General features: G+C 39.9%; 2 protein-coding genes and 1 pseudogene across 2 annotated transcripts; 1 reads left to right on the forward strand and 2 right to left on the reverse strand.

Annotated features, from left to right (window-relative positions):
• Nucleotides 1-2781: 2781 nt before the first annotated feature.
• LOC147512470 (BTB/POZ domain-containing protein At5g48800 pseudogene) lies at nt 2782-3644 on the reverse strand (annotated as a pseudogene).
• Nucleotides 3645-7847: 4203 nt separating this feature from the next.
• On the forward strand, nt 7848-11917 carry LOC147512471 (uncharacterized). The gene is made up of 4 exons (XM_086595469.1): nt 7848-8822; nt 9010-10369; nt 10786-10869; nt 11522-11917. The coding sequence occupies exons 1-4, from the start codon at nt 8217-8219 to the stop codon at nt 11584-11586; spliced, it is 2115 nt and encodes a 704-aa protein (XP_086451595.1). The 5' UTR covers nt 7848-8216; the 3' UTR covers nt 11587-11917.
• A 210-nt stretch (nt 11918-12127) lies between these two features.
• LOC147512472 (peroxiredoxin Q, chloroplastic-like) lies at nt 12128-14012 on the reverse strand. Its single transcript, XM_086595470.1, has 4 exons — nt 13737-14012; nt 13521-13658; nt 12937-13026; nt 12128-12625 (listed from the first exon to the last, which is right to left on the reverse strand). Exons 1-4 carry the CDS (start codon nt 13929-13931, stop codon nt 12407-12409), a joined length of 642 nt encoding a protein of 213 aa, XP_086451596.1. The 5' UTR covers nt 13932-14012; the 3' UTR covers nt 12128-12406.
• Nucleotides 14013-15545: the final 1533 nt, after the last annotated feature.

Consider the following 15545-nt stretch of genomic DNA (forward strand, 5'->3'; position numbering starts at 1 on the left):
GTACATCCGTCCATTGAAAAGCGGTCCCGAGCATCGTCACCCAAGGTCAAGCGGACATTCATCTCATTCAAGAAGGCGATCCGGATCTCAAAATACCAACAACACTAATTATAAGTGGTCATAACATGACAAGATCATTGAATGTTGATCATAAGCGTATCGAGAAAGGTGGACAACATCCACCATAAGGCGAAATCTTTGAGCGCCAAGATCGGGACCTCGAGAGGCAATTGCAACATGACCTTAGACATGGCTTGAATGCAACAAAGCGATCTGACGAGGGTTAATGGCGGTCAGCCCGAATATGGCCACACCAAAGAAATGGGTCCCCGGTTAAACGACCTAGCCCGTTTTATCGGCATAGGTCTCGCATGACCAAGGAACCCGACCAAATATAGAAGCAAGCAACGGGGCGGGACAACACCGCGTGAGATGCAGCGTAGTGAAGTTACTCCTCAAGTCGTAAGTCTAGAAGCCCGCGGGTGCACCATTCGCGAACAACAAATCAAAGACATCATCAAGAAAACAATGACTAATGTGGGTGTCATTTGAAGCCGCGATGGAAAGACCTTGCGATAAATGAAGATGTCGCCGGAGATTTTTCTAAAAATACAAAATCACGAGCATCAAAAGTAAATGGAGTTTGCGTTTGCAAAACCTTACTCCGCGCGATCAAAAAGTCGTGGAGTTGGCGTTTGCAAAACCTTACTCCCGCGCATCAAAAGTCGTGGAGTTTGCGTTTGCAAAACCTTACTCCACGCATCAAAAAGTCGTGGAGTTTGCGTTTGCAAAACCTTACTCCACGCATCAAAAAGTCGTGGAGTTTGTGTTTGCAAAACCTTACTCCACGCATCACAAAGTCGCGGAGTTTGCGTTTGCAAAACCTTACTCCATGCATCAAAAAGTCGTGGAGTTTGCGTTTGCAAAACCTTACTCCACGCATCAAAAAGTCGTGGAGTTTGTGTTTGCAAAACCTTACTCCACGCATCACAAAGTCGTGGAGTTTGCGTCTGCAACACCTTACTCCACGCATCAAGAAGTCACGGGGCTTGCATATGCAATATCTTGACCCACGCACCAGAAAATCGTGGGGTTAGCATTTACAATACCTTACCCCACTCATCACAAATCACATAGCAATCAAGCGGGAATGACTATATAAATGCAAACTGGGTTATCGGGTCTACCAACAAAATGAAATTTCTGTTTCCCAGATTTTACATTATCACCTAGGTGTTCTTCATTATAAAAGAGGTCGTGCACGCATCAACACTTAATTCAAAGCATTCCAAATCCAATAAACAAACAGGCCATATTGGCTAGCAAATTAAAGAAGCTACACGCTGCAACCTCAAATCACATTCATCTGAGCAGCCTTAGGCAGTCAAACACCAGGAGTGGCCTAAATTTCCTTTTTCCTATTGTCTTTTCAAAAAAAAAAAAAAAAAAAAAAAAAAAAAATGATTTGATTCAAGCTACTTTCTTACTAGTTATCAAAAAAGATGATTTGATAACTACCCAAATCACGTTAAACAAAACTTTCTTTCTAGTATCTTGTGAGATTCTGAATGTCTATATGTGGGTTTTCCAAACTTACAAAGTACAATTTCTTCCGCTTTGTTTTTCCTCTGAATTACAAGTTTCAGTTTCCTACCGACTCTCCATTACCATGGGTGTATTCCCTACTCTACTCTCCAAAATTGAAATTCAGTCGATCAGCAAAATTGTCCCCGCTCTACTTTCCACAATCCCCTTGCCAATACCAAGTTGCAATTATCTAGAAGTCAGTTTCATCCAATACTACCAAAGGCCAAAAGGGACAATGAGTTGATCCACGACTTTGAGTTCGTATAGATACCAACTAGTTTGATGTCACTGCCATTACAATTCACATTTCATAGCTATCATCGTCAAAGCCAACGACGTTAAAAAATTTAAGATTGGATATTTACACTATATACTTCGAAGTAATGACATCTACAAAATAAAGAAACAAACAAATAATAGTTTATACAATCGACTTCCGGTATGCATGTTGGAATTTGGATTCTTGAATAGAGAATTTGATATCTGAGAAGACATTCATAAATCATAATCACTCTTAGACATTAATGGGGAAAAGCGGCCGACCAAGTAGTATATTTCACAAGTAGTTTTCAATCATTTTACAAATCTTCCTCATGACCAAGAGAAATTTTAGTACCATGAAACCACGTAAGCCAAATTGTTACAACTTACAAGTGATGAGACATGACACCACCTGAAGCATCCAGATGACAAAAGAAACAAAGAGAGTGCTATTACATAAACCATCGTGGGCATCCTCTTATGGTATACTTGTTTCCAGCTACTGAAACTTTTGGAGTTTTTTAACCGTCTCCAACCAATCCAAGTCGGAAACTTAAGCGTCTCCATAGCCTACTATCTGCGCAACTTCGTCTTTGGCAAAGTCTCCATAATTACCATGAACTTGGTAAGTTTGAGGTTTACATCGCCAGCCTACTTCAAAGAAGATAAGCGCCCACTAGCTTTGCAACTTTGAGTAAAGGCGGTTTGTGAGGGTGAGCAGGGTTTGTCGATTCATAAGCGTAAGTATCTTCCACATCGTCTTCTTTGTCTTCTATTTGAGAGAAATTTACTAGAATTACGTGAATGGTGTCAACATCAAACAAAGTTTCAAACATTGTGGCGGAATGATGGGATCAAAATATCATCTAGAGTAGTAATTTCCAATTGTGAACCAATCCTCCTCTCAAGATCAAGTCGCAAGAGATCGTGCAATCAAGCATCACTGCGGTTAAGTAGAAGGCCGAAAAGAAAACTAATAGGAATTGCGAAGTTTCTCAGCGGGCAACAAGGCGACAAGTGTCTCAACCACAAGTCTCGCTCTTGTTCAATCAGATTCACAACCAAATCAGCCTTTTCTTTGGTTAGATGCATTCCATAAAGTCGGCTTTCTTCGTTAAGACCTTCGGGCATAATTCGGGAAGGGATCGCCAACACTCTCGGGATCGAACCCCTCGACATTTCATGGCTGCTAGGACTCCACGATACAAATCAATCCTTAGTGCGAGAGATCTTCAATCCACCGATCTCCCTCACACTTGACTGCTTGTTCATTTGCAACCTTCCGAGTCGCTATATTCTAATCGCGAGAAGCTTGAGGCTATCCGCTCTGCGCGCGGGCCTTTGAAGCTATTGCATCCGTGCATCCGCTAACTATCTTTAACTCATCGACAAGAGGGAGTAGGTTCTCACTTTGTTGCAAGACATCCACACACATTTCAAGGCTCTTACGGACAATAGTATCCGGATATGTCTCCCGCCGCGAGAGCCAAGGTTGTCCTTTGCATATTCCTCGGTCATTTCAAGGTAATCGAAACACAACAAAGATTAGCAACATTCAAGGGCGTGATCTCAAAGTTAACACCATAGCGAGAACTTTGCAGCCAACTCAAATGACTTGGCACCCCGGGTAAATTAAGAAGCTCTACCCTAGAAGTACCAGAGTCTCGCTCCGTTACTAACTTTCTAATTCGCCCGCTCCAGAAACAAGAGGGGCGCATTCCACAAACAAACTTAGTGAGAAATCCCCACAATAAGGAAAAATAAACCCGAGAATGATTGCATCCATAACTCTTCATGTTATACAATGCACTCTGGCCGATCCACATTCACCATACAAAAACTTTAGCCATGACTAACAAGAGAAATCGGAGAACAAATCATAATGAACATTTGAGGAGAAAGCACTATACACGGATGTTCAACAAGAATCTACGAGTTTATGGCGAACATAAGTGTTTTATTCATCTAACATTCCACTTTACATCCAAACAAAAAGACAAAGAAAAAATGAAGTGCAAAAATTTCAAACCTATCTAACCACTATCTAGTAGGCGATTGCAAGAACTTCGTATGTTACGCAAAATCGCCATATTTTAAGGCTAAGTATCATAACTATCCCCCAATTCCATAGCACCCTCGCCTACTCCATCTTCAAGCCCAAGGTCTTCTATGGCATCCTCAAAGGCACTTGGGAGCAATATCCGCAAACCTCTTTCCTCGGGCGGTCCGGTACAACGAAGTATAATCTTTTGCAAAGCGCCATTCATAACATCTCGGCTTTCGACTTATCACGTCAACGCATTCTTCGACCACGACCTCGGTGAGCTTTCTCAAAAGGCCTTAATGAGAGTTTAAGAGTCACTTCGGATAGTGTCTTCTTCTCCTCACGCAGCTCTCTCATAGCCTTCTTACATTCCTTATCTTTCCCTTTTATCGCTGCACCATCTCCCCTTTTCACACGACAAGGCTGCCACCTTCTCTCGCAAAAGCATCGTTTCCATCCGGGCTCTAGCACTCTCGACCGCCGGCTTCCTCTTTGCTCTTTTCGTACTAAATCCGCCGTCGGGGATCCCGGCATTGCATGGTTTTCTTTCTCTAACACCGCCATCAACTTTTAGCTTAAATTTTCCATGGCCTACAAAAGCGGCGATATATACATATATATACAAGTTGAATACGATTTCAAAAGGCCATGCTAAGTAATAATATAGAGGCAACATGTATAATGGGATTACCTTGCAACGCGTCGCATCCCAAGGATACACAATTCTGAACTTGCCTCTACCTCTTTCGTGTTACTGGATCCTAATTCGGGTAGTAAAAGTTGGTCATGCATATACTCCTCGACCATTTCAGCAGAAAAATCAATGTCCGCATGAGGCCTTAACGCCTCTATCACCTCGTCATCAAGAAAAACTGCTGAGACAAGTGCTAATGGTTCAACTGAGGTAATATCTCCAACAGGTATGGACACACTCGTCATTTCACGAAAAATTCTTTCGTCCATAGCACCATCAGGCTGCTTTTGCTCTATCTCCATAGACCGAGGTTGTCCGGGATAATTTCGAGTCTTTTTAATTACAAGCATATTACCCCTGTACCTTCATTATTCAAAGGAACAAGAGGCGATAGCGCCCATCATCCGAGTACCTTGACCCGAGGTAATTTCCTTCACACCAACCTCCACACTCTCATTAGCAACTACAGTTTCTGGTCGGCGAGTCCCGTTAAAGTCTTTGTCCGCTTTGCGCTTACTCCGCCTCTCCATTGAAGCGGTAGATTTGGGGAATACTTCAAGAGCTTTCAATCCTTCAACACGGGCATTGGCAGCTTCATCTATTATTTTTCTCTTCTGCGTTTTCAAGCGAGCTTCTAAAATGGGAGACGAGGTTACAAAGGGACCCTCGCTTTCATTGTCACGCTTGCTCATCACCCGACTTGTCGAGCTTCTAGCATGGTTACTTGTTGTCGGGGAACTTGTCGTTGCGACCCATATGGACACTTGGGAACATCAAGGGCATGTCCTGGCGTTTTTTCTTCATTGTAATGGCAGCTACGAACCACTTCATTGGGCCATGACAAGTCCCAGATGTTCTCGTCCCTGTCCATGCTAAAGTAAAATCTGAGATGCTCCAAAGCTTGGCTGCTCACATCAAAGTCTGTGGTACTTGGTCGATCACCTAAAAACAAAACGTCGAACTGTAATATATAGATAATTCACAAGATAGTGATTATGCAGGCGCACCCTTCGTGTTTCATACCTATAATCCTATTCGGGACACGGGTTGCATAAGGGTTCCAATTTCCCGTACTAAGAAACGATTACTTATCCGGTTTGGTACCCGCCCGGTAATCCTTTAAACTTCATCTCGGATCGCCCATTCCACATGAAACATCGGGGACCCATCTTCTTCGTATAAGCGTTGAGGCCGTACCAAGCGATGAATTCATCGCGGCGAAGGACACGGTATCTTCGCCAAAGTCGTGCCCGCGAAGACCAACCATAACGACATAGACACTTGAATCGGTGGAATCATACCACAGGATAGAACTTCGAGACACCTCCTTGTCAAGAGGTATCATCAACCCATACTCCAGCTGTGCAAAAGTCACCACTAATTCCCCCTCCTTCACTGGGTGTCCTCTGTCATATTCCGAAAGCTGCTCAATGCCGAAGTTCTTCAAGCGGAACATGCTTGTGAGTTCATCGGAGGTTGTACTACGAGCAATTTTGTTAGTTGGCAAGGCGGTACGCTCTATCCATCTGCGTTGCAACGTCTCGCCAGCGAAACTCATCATCGTCCACCGCGTATTGCCACCAGCTTTAGCCTTCATCTCACCACCATTTTCTTTCCCATTCACCATATCGCCCTGAGATATATGAAATCTTAAATACTTGGAGCGGGTAGCATGAATATTCAGAGAGTACAAAATAACATTACCTTCTTATAGGCAGGTAACCACGATTCGGTTTCCCAATTCAAAGGTCGGTAGATTCTTTTTTCTATTTTCATGAATATCTCTTTTTGTATCAAAAGGCCAAAGCTTGCAAGTACCCACATCTCAACTCTATGTTTGCAAACCCCAACCGATCCTTATCACACCTTCTTTTTCCGGTCCACAATTGTTTTAGATTCATTCCTTCTTAGTTAAACAAACACTTATCAAACTTATTAGTGTGAGGCGCATGTTCCCTAATTTGAGTTTGCCGTCATCTTTATTTCCATGGGTCCAATTAGAAATCATATGCCATCATTTACTAGATTACCCTTACTAATGTAATTAATTGCACATGGTCAAATCATTTGAGTTTCTTTGGATCCGAAGTTTACCCGCTAGGTCGGTCGATCTCACGATTACAAAGCATTCTAAGTTAAGTTAACCTCAACTAAGTTATTCGCATGGCATCGCAGAAATTTTCGATCACCTTTGGTTCATTCTTTTATAGCAATATGATGTCTATTATTACGCCATGAAAGAAGCGAATTCCATCCGCAAAGAGGGGACGGTGTATGTACCATCAGATCTTGGTACCCTACTTAACGACCATCATTGGGTACCACTATAAGAGCCGGCCACTAATGAGGCGGGCTTGCTAGCCATCTTTATGTGACCCAGCTTTTGTCTACTAATGTGGCATTCGGGCATGCCCTCTATTGAAGCAATGACACGCCCACTAATATGACACCCAAGTTATATATAAGAGGTCCAGGAGATATGTCAAGGATTTTTTCCATATGAAGCTTTAGGAAAGATTTCATACAAAGAGGGAAATATCTCGTCAAATAAGGAAAGGGTATTTTTAGCAATAAGATTCCTATAAATACCCAAGCAATCATTTCAAACAAAAATTACGTGCATTTTGAGACTTGATTAGGAGAACAATTTGGATCGATGAGGCAGCCATTGGTGGTACAGTCTCTCTCACTCCACATCAACCTCTCCAACAAGATCATTAGTGTGTTTGCGTGAGTTCTCACCCAAACAATTTCCTTCACTTATCATTAACTAAACTTATCTGAGTTCCAATTCAATTCCATTCCCAGTAACTTAAAAGTCAGAATATCAATATTGTTTTCAGTTTTGATTCTTAACAAACCTTTACCAAGAACCAGACCAAGACTTTTTCATTCCCAATTAGACTTTGATCAACAACATTTACATTGACTTTGATCAACTCCTCTTAATTAGTCAGAGACGGCATGCTTTAATTACTGATCATTAAAAATATTAAATTCTCAAAAGTTCCCACTGTGCCGTCTGATTCCTCTTTCCGGGTCAGATTTGTCCTTCATGCCAGACCTCAACCAAAAAAACGACCTACCAAACAAACCTACATGGGACCCACTTTAACTCTAACCACAATCCTCACATCATCATCAACAGTATCAAATTACAACCTGACAAAACCAAAACAATCCAAACCCTCCACGTGTCAAGGAGCCATTTCCCCAAATGGGATCTAGAAAAGCAAGAGCAAAGTACAAGAAAGCTAGAAACAGAAACTACAACTGAGTCACTCAGTTGAGTCAGCCGACTAATTGACTCAGCTTTCAGAACTAGTCAACTTTGGTTTAGCACAAAGGAGAAGTGTGGAAGAAAGAATCTATTTGGACTAGTTCTTTCTAAACTTCAGTTTGACATACTGTTGCAGTCAGAGACTAAATGCATATTAAGCAGCCACCTTAATATTCTTCACAGATAGTAGTAGTACATAGCTGGTTGTTGGTGTAACTTGCATTTAGCCTCCAGATATAGTTTTGAGAAGCGCGCTCGCAATTTAGTTCATGCTCTAATACCAAGTTGACGTATTACTAAGTAAACATCGCCTTTAGGATCTTAACAGTTGGATTCAAGGACGAAGCGCAATGAGGATACATAGACAAAACTCTGGCCTAGAACAAACAGAAATGTTCCAGGATAGTGCAAAAGATGGCCAATATAATGAAGTTTCAAAGGCCAGGCAGCTGAAAGGAAATCAAGAACTTAATGAGGAGTTACAAATGAAGGCGGATGAATTAGAGAAGCTCTTTGCAGCTCACAAACTTCGGGTTTCTGGTAGTCAGTTGGTTTCGTCGAGGAGAGTCAGTCCAGTTGATGTAGAGGAGGAGGATATTAGTCTTGTTCAGCTACCTGAGAAGGAATTTGAGAGGGGACTAGCTGGAGAAACAGTTGTACTCAATCCGAATAAGAATCTTGTGGAGTTGGGTCGGTTGAATAACTCGAGAGGGAAATTTTATGACCTGTATATGCAGAAAAGAGATGCAAAGCTGAGGGGAGAATGGGATTCAAGAAGAGTTCAAAATGAAGAGAAGATGATGGAAATGAGTGAGAGGCTTGAGTGTTGTAGAGCTGAAATGAATGCCTACTTTGCAGTGTCTTCTGATCAACGGGAATCCACTCTGCAATCCCGACGGCGTGCAGAGAAGTTAAGGTCCTTTGATATGTGTTTAGTCCAGAAGAACAATGAGCAGGTATTTTTAATTTATTAGAGTAGTACTGTATCAACTTTTAATACCAGGTTATAGGATTGAACATTTATGTACATAATCGGTAAACTAGAAATGATTACTTGTCCTACAATTTTTTTTTTGAAGCTTACTAAATCTACATCCTAATCTTTCTTTTGAAGCTATCTAAATCAATTTTTCTTCTCTGTAGCAAGCAATAGAGACTACTCAGATTCAAGATGGTGGTGTATCTGATTCTTCAGAACAAATTCGTTTTCGAGGAGATACACCCTTTAGTGAGATACATCTAGAAAATGGTTCTAGCAGGAGCACCCAGTCTAAGAAGTTTTCGCAGAGTAGAACATTTTCGTCCTCCATTCCACGCAGTTCAGCACCACCTATTCCTCGACCGTCTTCCAAAGGTTCCAACTTTGGTTCTGCAAGGCGAAGGGTTGTACCAGAAAACCCTGTTGGACAGTCACTTCCAAATTTCTCTGACTTCAAAGAGGAAAGCACAAAACCCTCACCAGGAACGCACAAGGAAGTAACCCGCTCACAGAATACACACATTCCACGGAGCAAGAGCACCAATGGACATTTACCTTCTGCTAAGAAAGATAATGTATGGCGGTCTCAGTCTATGAAGAAGAGCTCTGTAAGTCCTGATAAATCAAAGGAATTTTTACCTCCTAAAGCAAATGGTGCCAATATGACACCAGCTCGGAAGAATGGTGAGTCAAAGCCATTCCTCAAGAAGGGTAATGGTATTGGTCCCGGTGCAGGGCCTGGTATTGCTAAGCTGAAAGTTACAATTGAATCTGAGACCATGAATGGCGAAGAAGTGTCTAGTCAAATGGTCGACAAGCGGGAGGATTCTTTAGGAATGCTTAAAGAGATAAGTGGAGAAGGTTTCAAGATTAAAAGTACACCTACTGATGTAGATAGTGATGATTCAAGATTAAGCCAAGAATCAGAAAAATCTGGTATTCCTAAATCAGATGGCATTGTGATCCTGAAATCAAGCACTCCTATCAAATCTGACTTGGTAGGTGAAGTTGCTACAGGGCGTTCAACATTCCACAGTTCTGCAGGGCCTATGCAGGATTCACCATTACAGAGCCATGCTCCAAGGAGCTCAAATATGCGTTCTCCGTTTTCTAATATGCACAGGAGATTAGATACTGATGTTTCCATGGACTCTCCAATGGCTAGTCCTGCATCATGGAATTCTTCATCTTTCAGTAAGTTGGAGACTAGTCCACCTCGAACACGAAAGAAATGGGGTCTTACTCAGAAACCAATTCTCCTAGCCAACGCATCTGATCAGCAGTCTCACAGTGTGACAAAAGGTATTAAACGGTTATTGATGTTTGGGAGAAAAACTCGAGGGACAGAGGGCCAGGTAGACTGCATGTCTTCAACAACTTCTGAAGGTGATGATGATACTGATGATGGCCGTTATTTGGCTAGTCGATCATCAGATGATCTCCGGAAGTCAAGAATGGGAATCTCACAAGGTCATTGTTCTTACGAGGCATTCAAGGGTGAAGTCGGATTCATTAGCGAAGAAGGTAACTTCCTGTTGTTTTACTAGCTTTATTTTCACATCCCTCTTTGGTGGATGTCGCAACTAAATGCATGGTTAATGAATAAGAAGACCAATTATCCTACGCAACTTATGAATAACCTTCAATGAAATTTGTTATATAATCTGGTAGTGTCTCACATAAACCTCTCTCCCCACCCCCCCCCCCCCTAATTTCTCACTAATTAAATCACACCAACTCCAAGAGGATTGCAGGGAGATGTATTGTAACTTAATGCAAATAAAGTACGATACTGTAAAGTTTTTATGGCTTATGACTTAGTATCTAAGGTCAGTCTTGAGGATCTTCATTGTCTGGAACAAAAGTTTTATTTTATGTGTTCCACAGAAGAGAATTAAAATTGATGACTTGCTAACTTGAAATCCTCTTGTTCCATGCAGTTCAAGCCTTGTATAGCTCTATTCCGGCAACTCCAGAAAACTATAAACTGAAGTCCCATCATCTATCAGGGAGTTCACTGACAGGTGAGTGCTTAGTAACACATGCTGCAGAATTTATGTTTTATGATGATTAATTGAGTTCTATACTAATTCTTAAACAAAAGAAGTCAAGCTAATTGAATTACTGATGTGCATCTGCTGAGGGTTGGGGAAGGGAAAGAGGCCTAGCAAGAAACAAAAGTTTAACCTTGTTGAAATTATCATTTGTCTGATCATCTGTGAGATGCTTATTCCTGAATTGTTGCCCATATTTCTTTTTGTTTAATGTTCCTGGAAGTTACATACCTGTCACTCTACTTTACCGTGTTATTAACTGACAGGAAAGCCTCCCCCTTCTTCACCCTCTGATCATTACATTAGTTCTTGGTTTAGATGTTTTATCATTTGTTCTTTTGCCAGAAGCTCTTTAGGTTGATAGACACTGGCATTGTTAAATACAAAATCTGACTATCCTGCCTCTTATGGCCTTCATCATATAAACCCCTCCAACTATATGAACTTGCTATTACCTAAACTTGTTTGGTTAAAAAGAGGATTTTCAGGGTTACTATCCTGAATTTGTTGTTTAAAGTTTCTGTTGTTCTGATTTATGAAATGGATTAATTTATCTCTGCCAATGAGTAACACTTGTTATGATTCGGTACACAAACTGACTTAATTTGTCTTGAACTTACAGCTCCTAGGTCATTCTTCTCATTATCATCATTTGAAGCAAAGGAAGGCGACTTGAAGCCCAGGTAACAACCACTAAAACAGATGTCCCGTTTGTGTTGGTTTTGTATTCATCTGTTGCTGATGGCCATTAAAGTCAAATCTTCGAAAGGGGTATACATAAGTTCAATGTACTTCTTTTCCTCTTCATAAATATGTGAGGTTTTCCATTTTTTCTTGTGATATTGGCCTTTTAGTTGGCAGTATCGATCTGTCGTCACCTACTTAGCAAATAGATGCTGATGTAGAGTACAAGGATTTTATTTTATCATATTTTATTTTTCTTTGATAGCGGATGTATAAATGAATTACACAAGTATTAGGCAAGCATGTTTAGTAAAAGATTTTTTTTGGCGGTTCATTGTTTTCGACTTGTTTGCAGATAATATTGTAAGTATGATAGTGATATGAACAATGCCAAATTTGAATATCGATTGCCCATTATTTGAAGTTTTGAACAGAGCAGTCGTTTTTTTACCCTTGTAAAGTGTTAGTGGAGATATTAGTCAGGATTTAGATGACGCAAAATCAATACATAAGCTGACATTGGGGATTGGGCTCAGTTGGTAGGTTCAGAACTTAAACCAATTCAGACTTAAATAAAGCAGGAGTAAACATTTACAGAGCTTGACTTGAAGAATATGCTCCATACATGATATTATACAATTCAACCTCATCATACGGACTACAAATCAGAACTTAGAACATAATTTCTACAGCAAACCAAGAGTATACTGATGCTCAAGAGACGCAGAGAAATATCTTACAACTTTATTGGCTTACAAAATTCACGTCGATAGGAACAGTAATAAGAAGCGGAAGAAAAATGAATAAAGCACATAAAAATGAGTCAAAGACTTTGGAGTAGCTTTAGTGTCTCATCTATATGCTTCTCGGGTTGAAATTGGTTATTATAAATCAGTTGAACCACACCTTTCTTGTCAAGAACATATGTCTGTCTCCCAGGTAATGCTCCAAATAAATCTGACGGGACTCCCCATTCTTTTCTGATTTTGTCACCCTCATCACTCAATAATGTAAATGGAAGCCTGTACTTCTTTGCAAATGCCTGTAATCACCAAAACAATTTTAGAGAACAAGAATTCTACATGAGCAGGTGTATGCTGCATAGAAAAACATATAAGTGTTTGCGGAACTGCTATATTTTAGATACTATAAGTGTATAACACAACATCGCATTTACTCTTAAGTACTATCCTCTTGCTTGAATGCTAGAAAGTCACTTGGGTTTTTGCCCAATTTTGTTTCGTTTAGTCTTGTATCAGTTCCCACGACATTGCATTTACTCTTAACTTCTTATGTAATCAGTTTGTTTCAAAGCTTAATTGTTAGGAAGTTAAGAAGCTAGGAACAGTATACCTTGTGTGAAGAAGGATCATCACCACTGATCCCTACGACTTCAGCTCCTGCTTTCTTGAACTTCTCGTATGAGTCTCTAAAAGCACAAGCCTGTATATGAAAAATGATCATTCCCCAGAAAATACAATAACCGCAAGATGCAAATTTAAGTAGAAAGTACACAAGCCCTATTTGATAAACACGATAAAATCTTTATTAACATGAATGCATTTACAGAATCTTAGTCCATCTTCTATTCTTCTACCACATAGAAGCATGTTGGCAAGTGATGAACTAAAATATCGGTAACTAATATTTTTGAATAATAGGCCGAATACCAGTCTTATCCCCCACCCCAAGGATGAACTTAATTGCAATTCAACAAGAATCACTGGATTGGTTGATTTATGATACCTATAGAAAATTCCATATTTGAATAACCATTCTCTTCTCTCTTCTGTTACCATTTTCTTTTATAAGCTGTGTCCTTACTCCACCAACCACTCATAGTTCTCACATTTGATAAATGGAGTTAGTTTAGTGTCAAGAATTCCTTAGCTCTCTAATCTCTACCATCTCTAAAACATTAAAGTACCAAGAAATACCTGTTTAGTACAGCCAGGAGTTTCATCAGCAGGGTAGAAATATAGAACAATAGGCTTGCCCTTATACTTTGAAAGACTAAAACTCTTTCCATCTTGATCTTTCAAAGTTAATGCGGGTGGAACAGACCCTTTAGAAACCTGCAAAACAAAATTACAAAATTACCACACAACATTATACTTCAGGACACATAATTTGCTGTCCCAAGATAAATGTACCTTGGCACAAATGGAAGTTTTGGTTGTAGAAACACATGGGAATGAAACTGAATTAGAAGAAGAAAACGAGAGTTTGAGACCATGAAACTGAGAAGTGGAGAGAATGGAGAGTGTCTTTGAAGATGAGGTCTTGGTGCTTGGAGTGGGAAGTAATGAGGCTGAAAGAGAGTGGGTAGAGAAAGAGAGAGAAGCCATGAGTTGCTGAATGTGGAGAAGAAATGAAATGAGAGGGGGTTTGTGCTTTGTGTGAGTATGAAAAGAGATGGAGATAGATTGCCTTTTGGCGTGGAACATTGCTGACCCTATAGCCTTGAATCCCTTGATTACTGTTATTACCGTTGGGAATCTTCTTTGAACAAAATACCATATCGTACAAAATATCGGCATCCTGAAATATTGAATCAAAGCCCTAAAAGTTGATATATCATATATATATATATACTAGCACTTCACCCGGCGATGCCGGGATTGTTCCATTGTATGCTTTAAACATTTGGGTTTACCTGTATTTTGAGCTTAATTTTTATATAATTATTAGAGTCAACTATACTTAACTGTCTTAGTCCATTTGTATTTACCTGTATTTTGAGTTTTTTACATGGGATGTAAAAAACTGGAAGAAAAACTGGAATGATAGATCATTAGGGAACCTTTATAGCTTAAAAAAGGAAGAAAAAGTGTGTCAGTAGCGTCCTAAGTAGCGTCCTAAAAGTTGTACTTTTGCCTTTGGCGAAGTGCAAGCAGTTGTAACCATGGGAGTGTCAACAACCAAATTCTCAGTTGATCTCACCCCAGTTTCTACCAATTACCTACTCAACCAGGTAAGGCCACCAATGCATAGGCATAATTAACAGCTAATTTCTTTTGTTCCACAACATTAATATAGCATATTGTTACAACTAATACAACGCAAATGTAAGTTCACATATATAAGATACACAGATACTATGTAAACCATCGTAAATTATGGAAGTTCATTCTGAATAATAGCATTCCTTATTTCATATAAGAAATTCAACCACAAAATAAATATAACAATAATAAGGAAAAAAAAACAATATTGACATGGAATGAATGCGGGTGGTGAACCATTGCTCTCTTCACCACCGTGTTGTCGGCTTTAACTAATGTCCATTTTCGATGCAAGAGGACAAACCAAATTTCTTTGCTCTTTTTTACGTTCACTATATTCTGCTGAGAATAGGACTTGCAAAGTTCTTTTCATTCTGTGATCAATCTCGATCATTGCCTTAGAGCAACGGGAAAGCTCGCATTGAATCTTGACTTGACAATGATATAAAAATAGTATTCCGTAAAGAGGTATAAAATGTTACTACTAAAGCTCACTTTCTTAAAGAGGCAACAAATGTAATCATTTGATAGTTTTATGTCATTTGTTTAACACTATATCTAATTGAACCTTCATTTCATCTGGGATTTTTTTATGTTCCAAGAAACACGGTGAATCATTACCTTCCAAAATTTGAAGCTTCAACAACTTTAATTCATATTCTTGACGTTTTCAAGGATTTGAGACAATCATTGACATCTTCCTTATTTCCCTCGTACTTAGCACAGTCATAGCAAAGTACTTAGAATCACAGCCAATGATTGTTTGTCATAGTAGCCCGATCATAGCAGAGTGCTTGGCGTCGTGACCAATGATTTGCGGCATAGCAATACACAAGCGAGAATAACTTTGTCGGGGAAACATTTACTCGGTTGTACTTCTTTATGAAGCAATTCAATGTCATAAGTCTTAAATGTTGTTATGTTTGTGCGGTGTCAATATCTTTCATAATTGTGATA

This window comes from Coptis chinensis, chromosome 3, assembly GCF_015680905.1.
Source record: "Coptis chinensis isolate HL-2020 chromosome 3, ASM1568090v1, whole genome shotgun sequence".
In the NCBI taxonomy this organism is placed as follows: Eukaryota; Viridiplantae; Streptophyta; class Magnoliopsida; order Ranunculales; family Ranunculaceae; genus Coptis; species Coptis chinensis.

Excerpts from the sequence above, each read along its gene's own strand:
- LOC147512472 (XM_086595470.1), bottom strand. The coding sequence starts at position 13,931 with ATGGCTTCTCTCTCTTTCTCTACCCACTCTCTTTCAGCCTCATTACTT. Across the intron at positions 13,027-13,520 it reads CTCCTGGCTGTACTAAACAG|GCTTGTGCTTTTAGAGACTC; the intron begins GTATTTCTTGGT and ends TTTCATATACAG. Across the intron at positions 12,626-12,936 it reads ATGATCCTTCTTCACACAAG|GCATTTGCAAAGAAGTACAG; the intron begins GTATACTGTTCC and ends TGGTGATTACAG.
- LOC147512471 (XM_086595469.1), top strand. The coding sequence starts at position 8,217 with ATGAGGATACATAGACAAAACTCTGGCCTAGAACAAACAGAAATGTTC. Across the intron at positions 10,370-10,785 it reads CGGATTCATTAGCGAAGAAG|TTCAAGCCTTGTATAGCTCT; the intron begins GTAACTTCCTGT and ends TGTTCCATGCAG. Across the intron at positions 10,870-11,521 it reads ATCAGGGAGTTCACTGACAG|CTCCTAGGTCATTCTTCTCA; the intron begins GTGAGTGCTTAG and ends TTGAACTTACAG.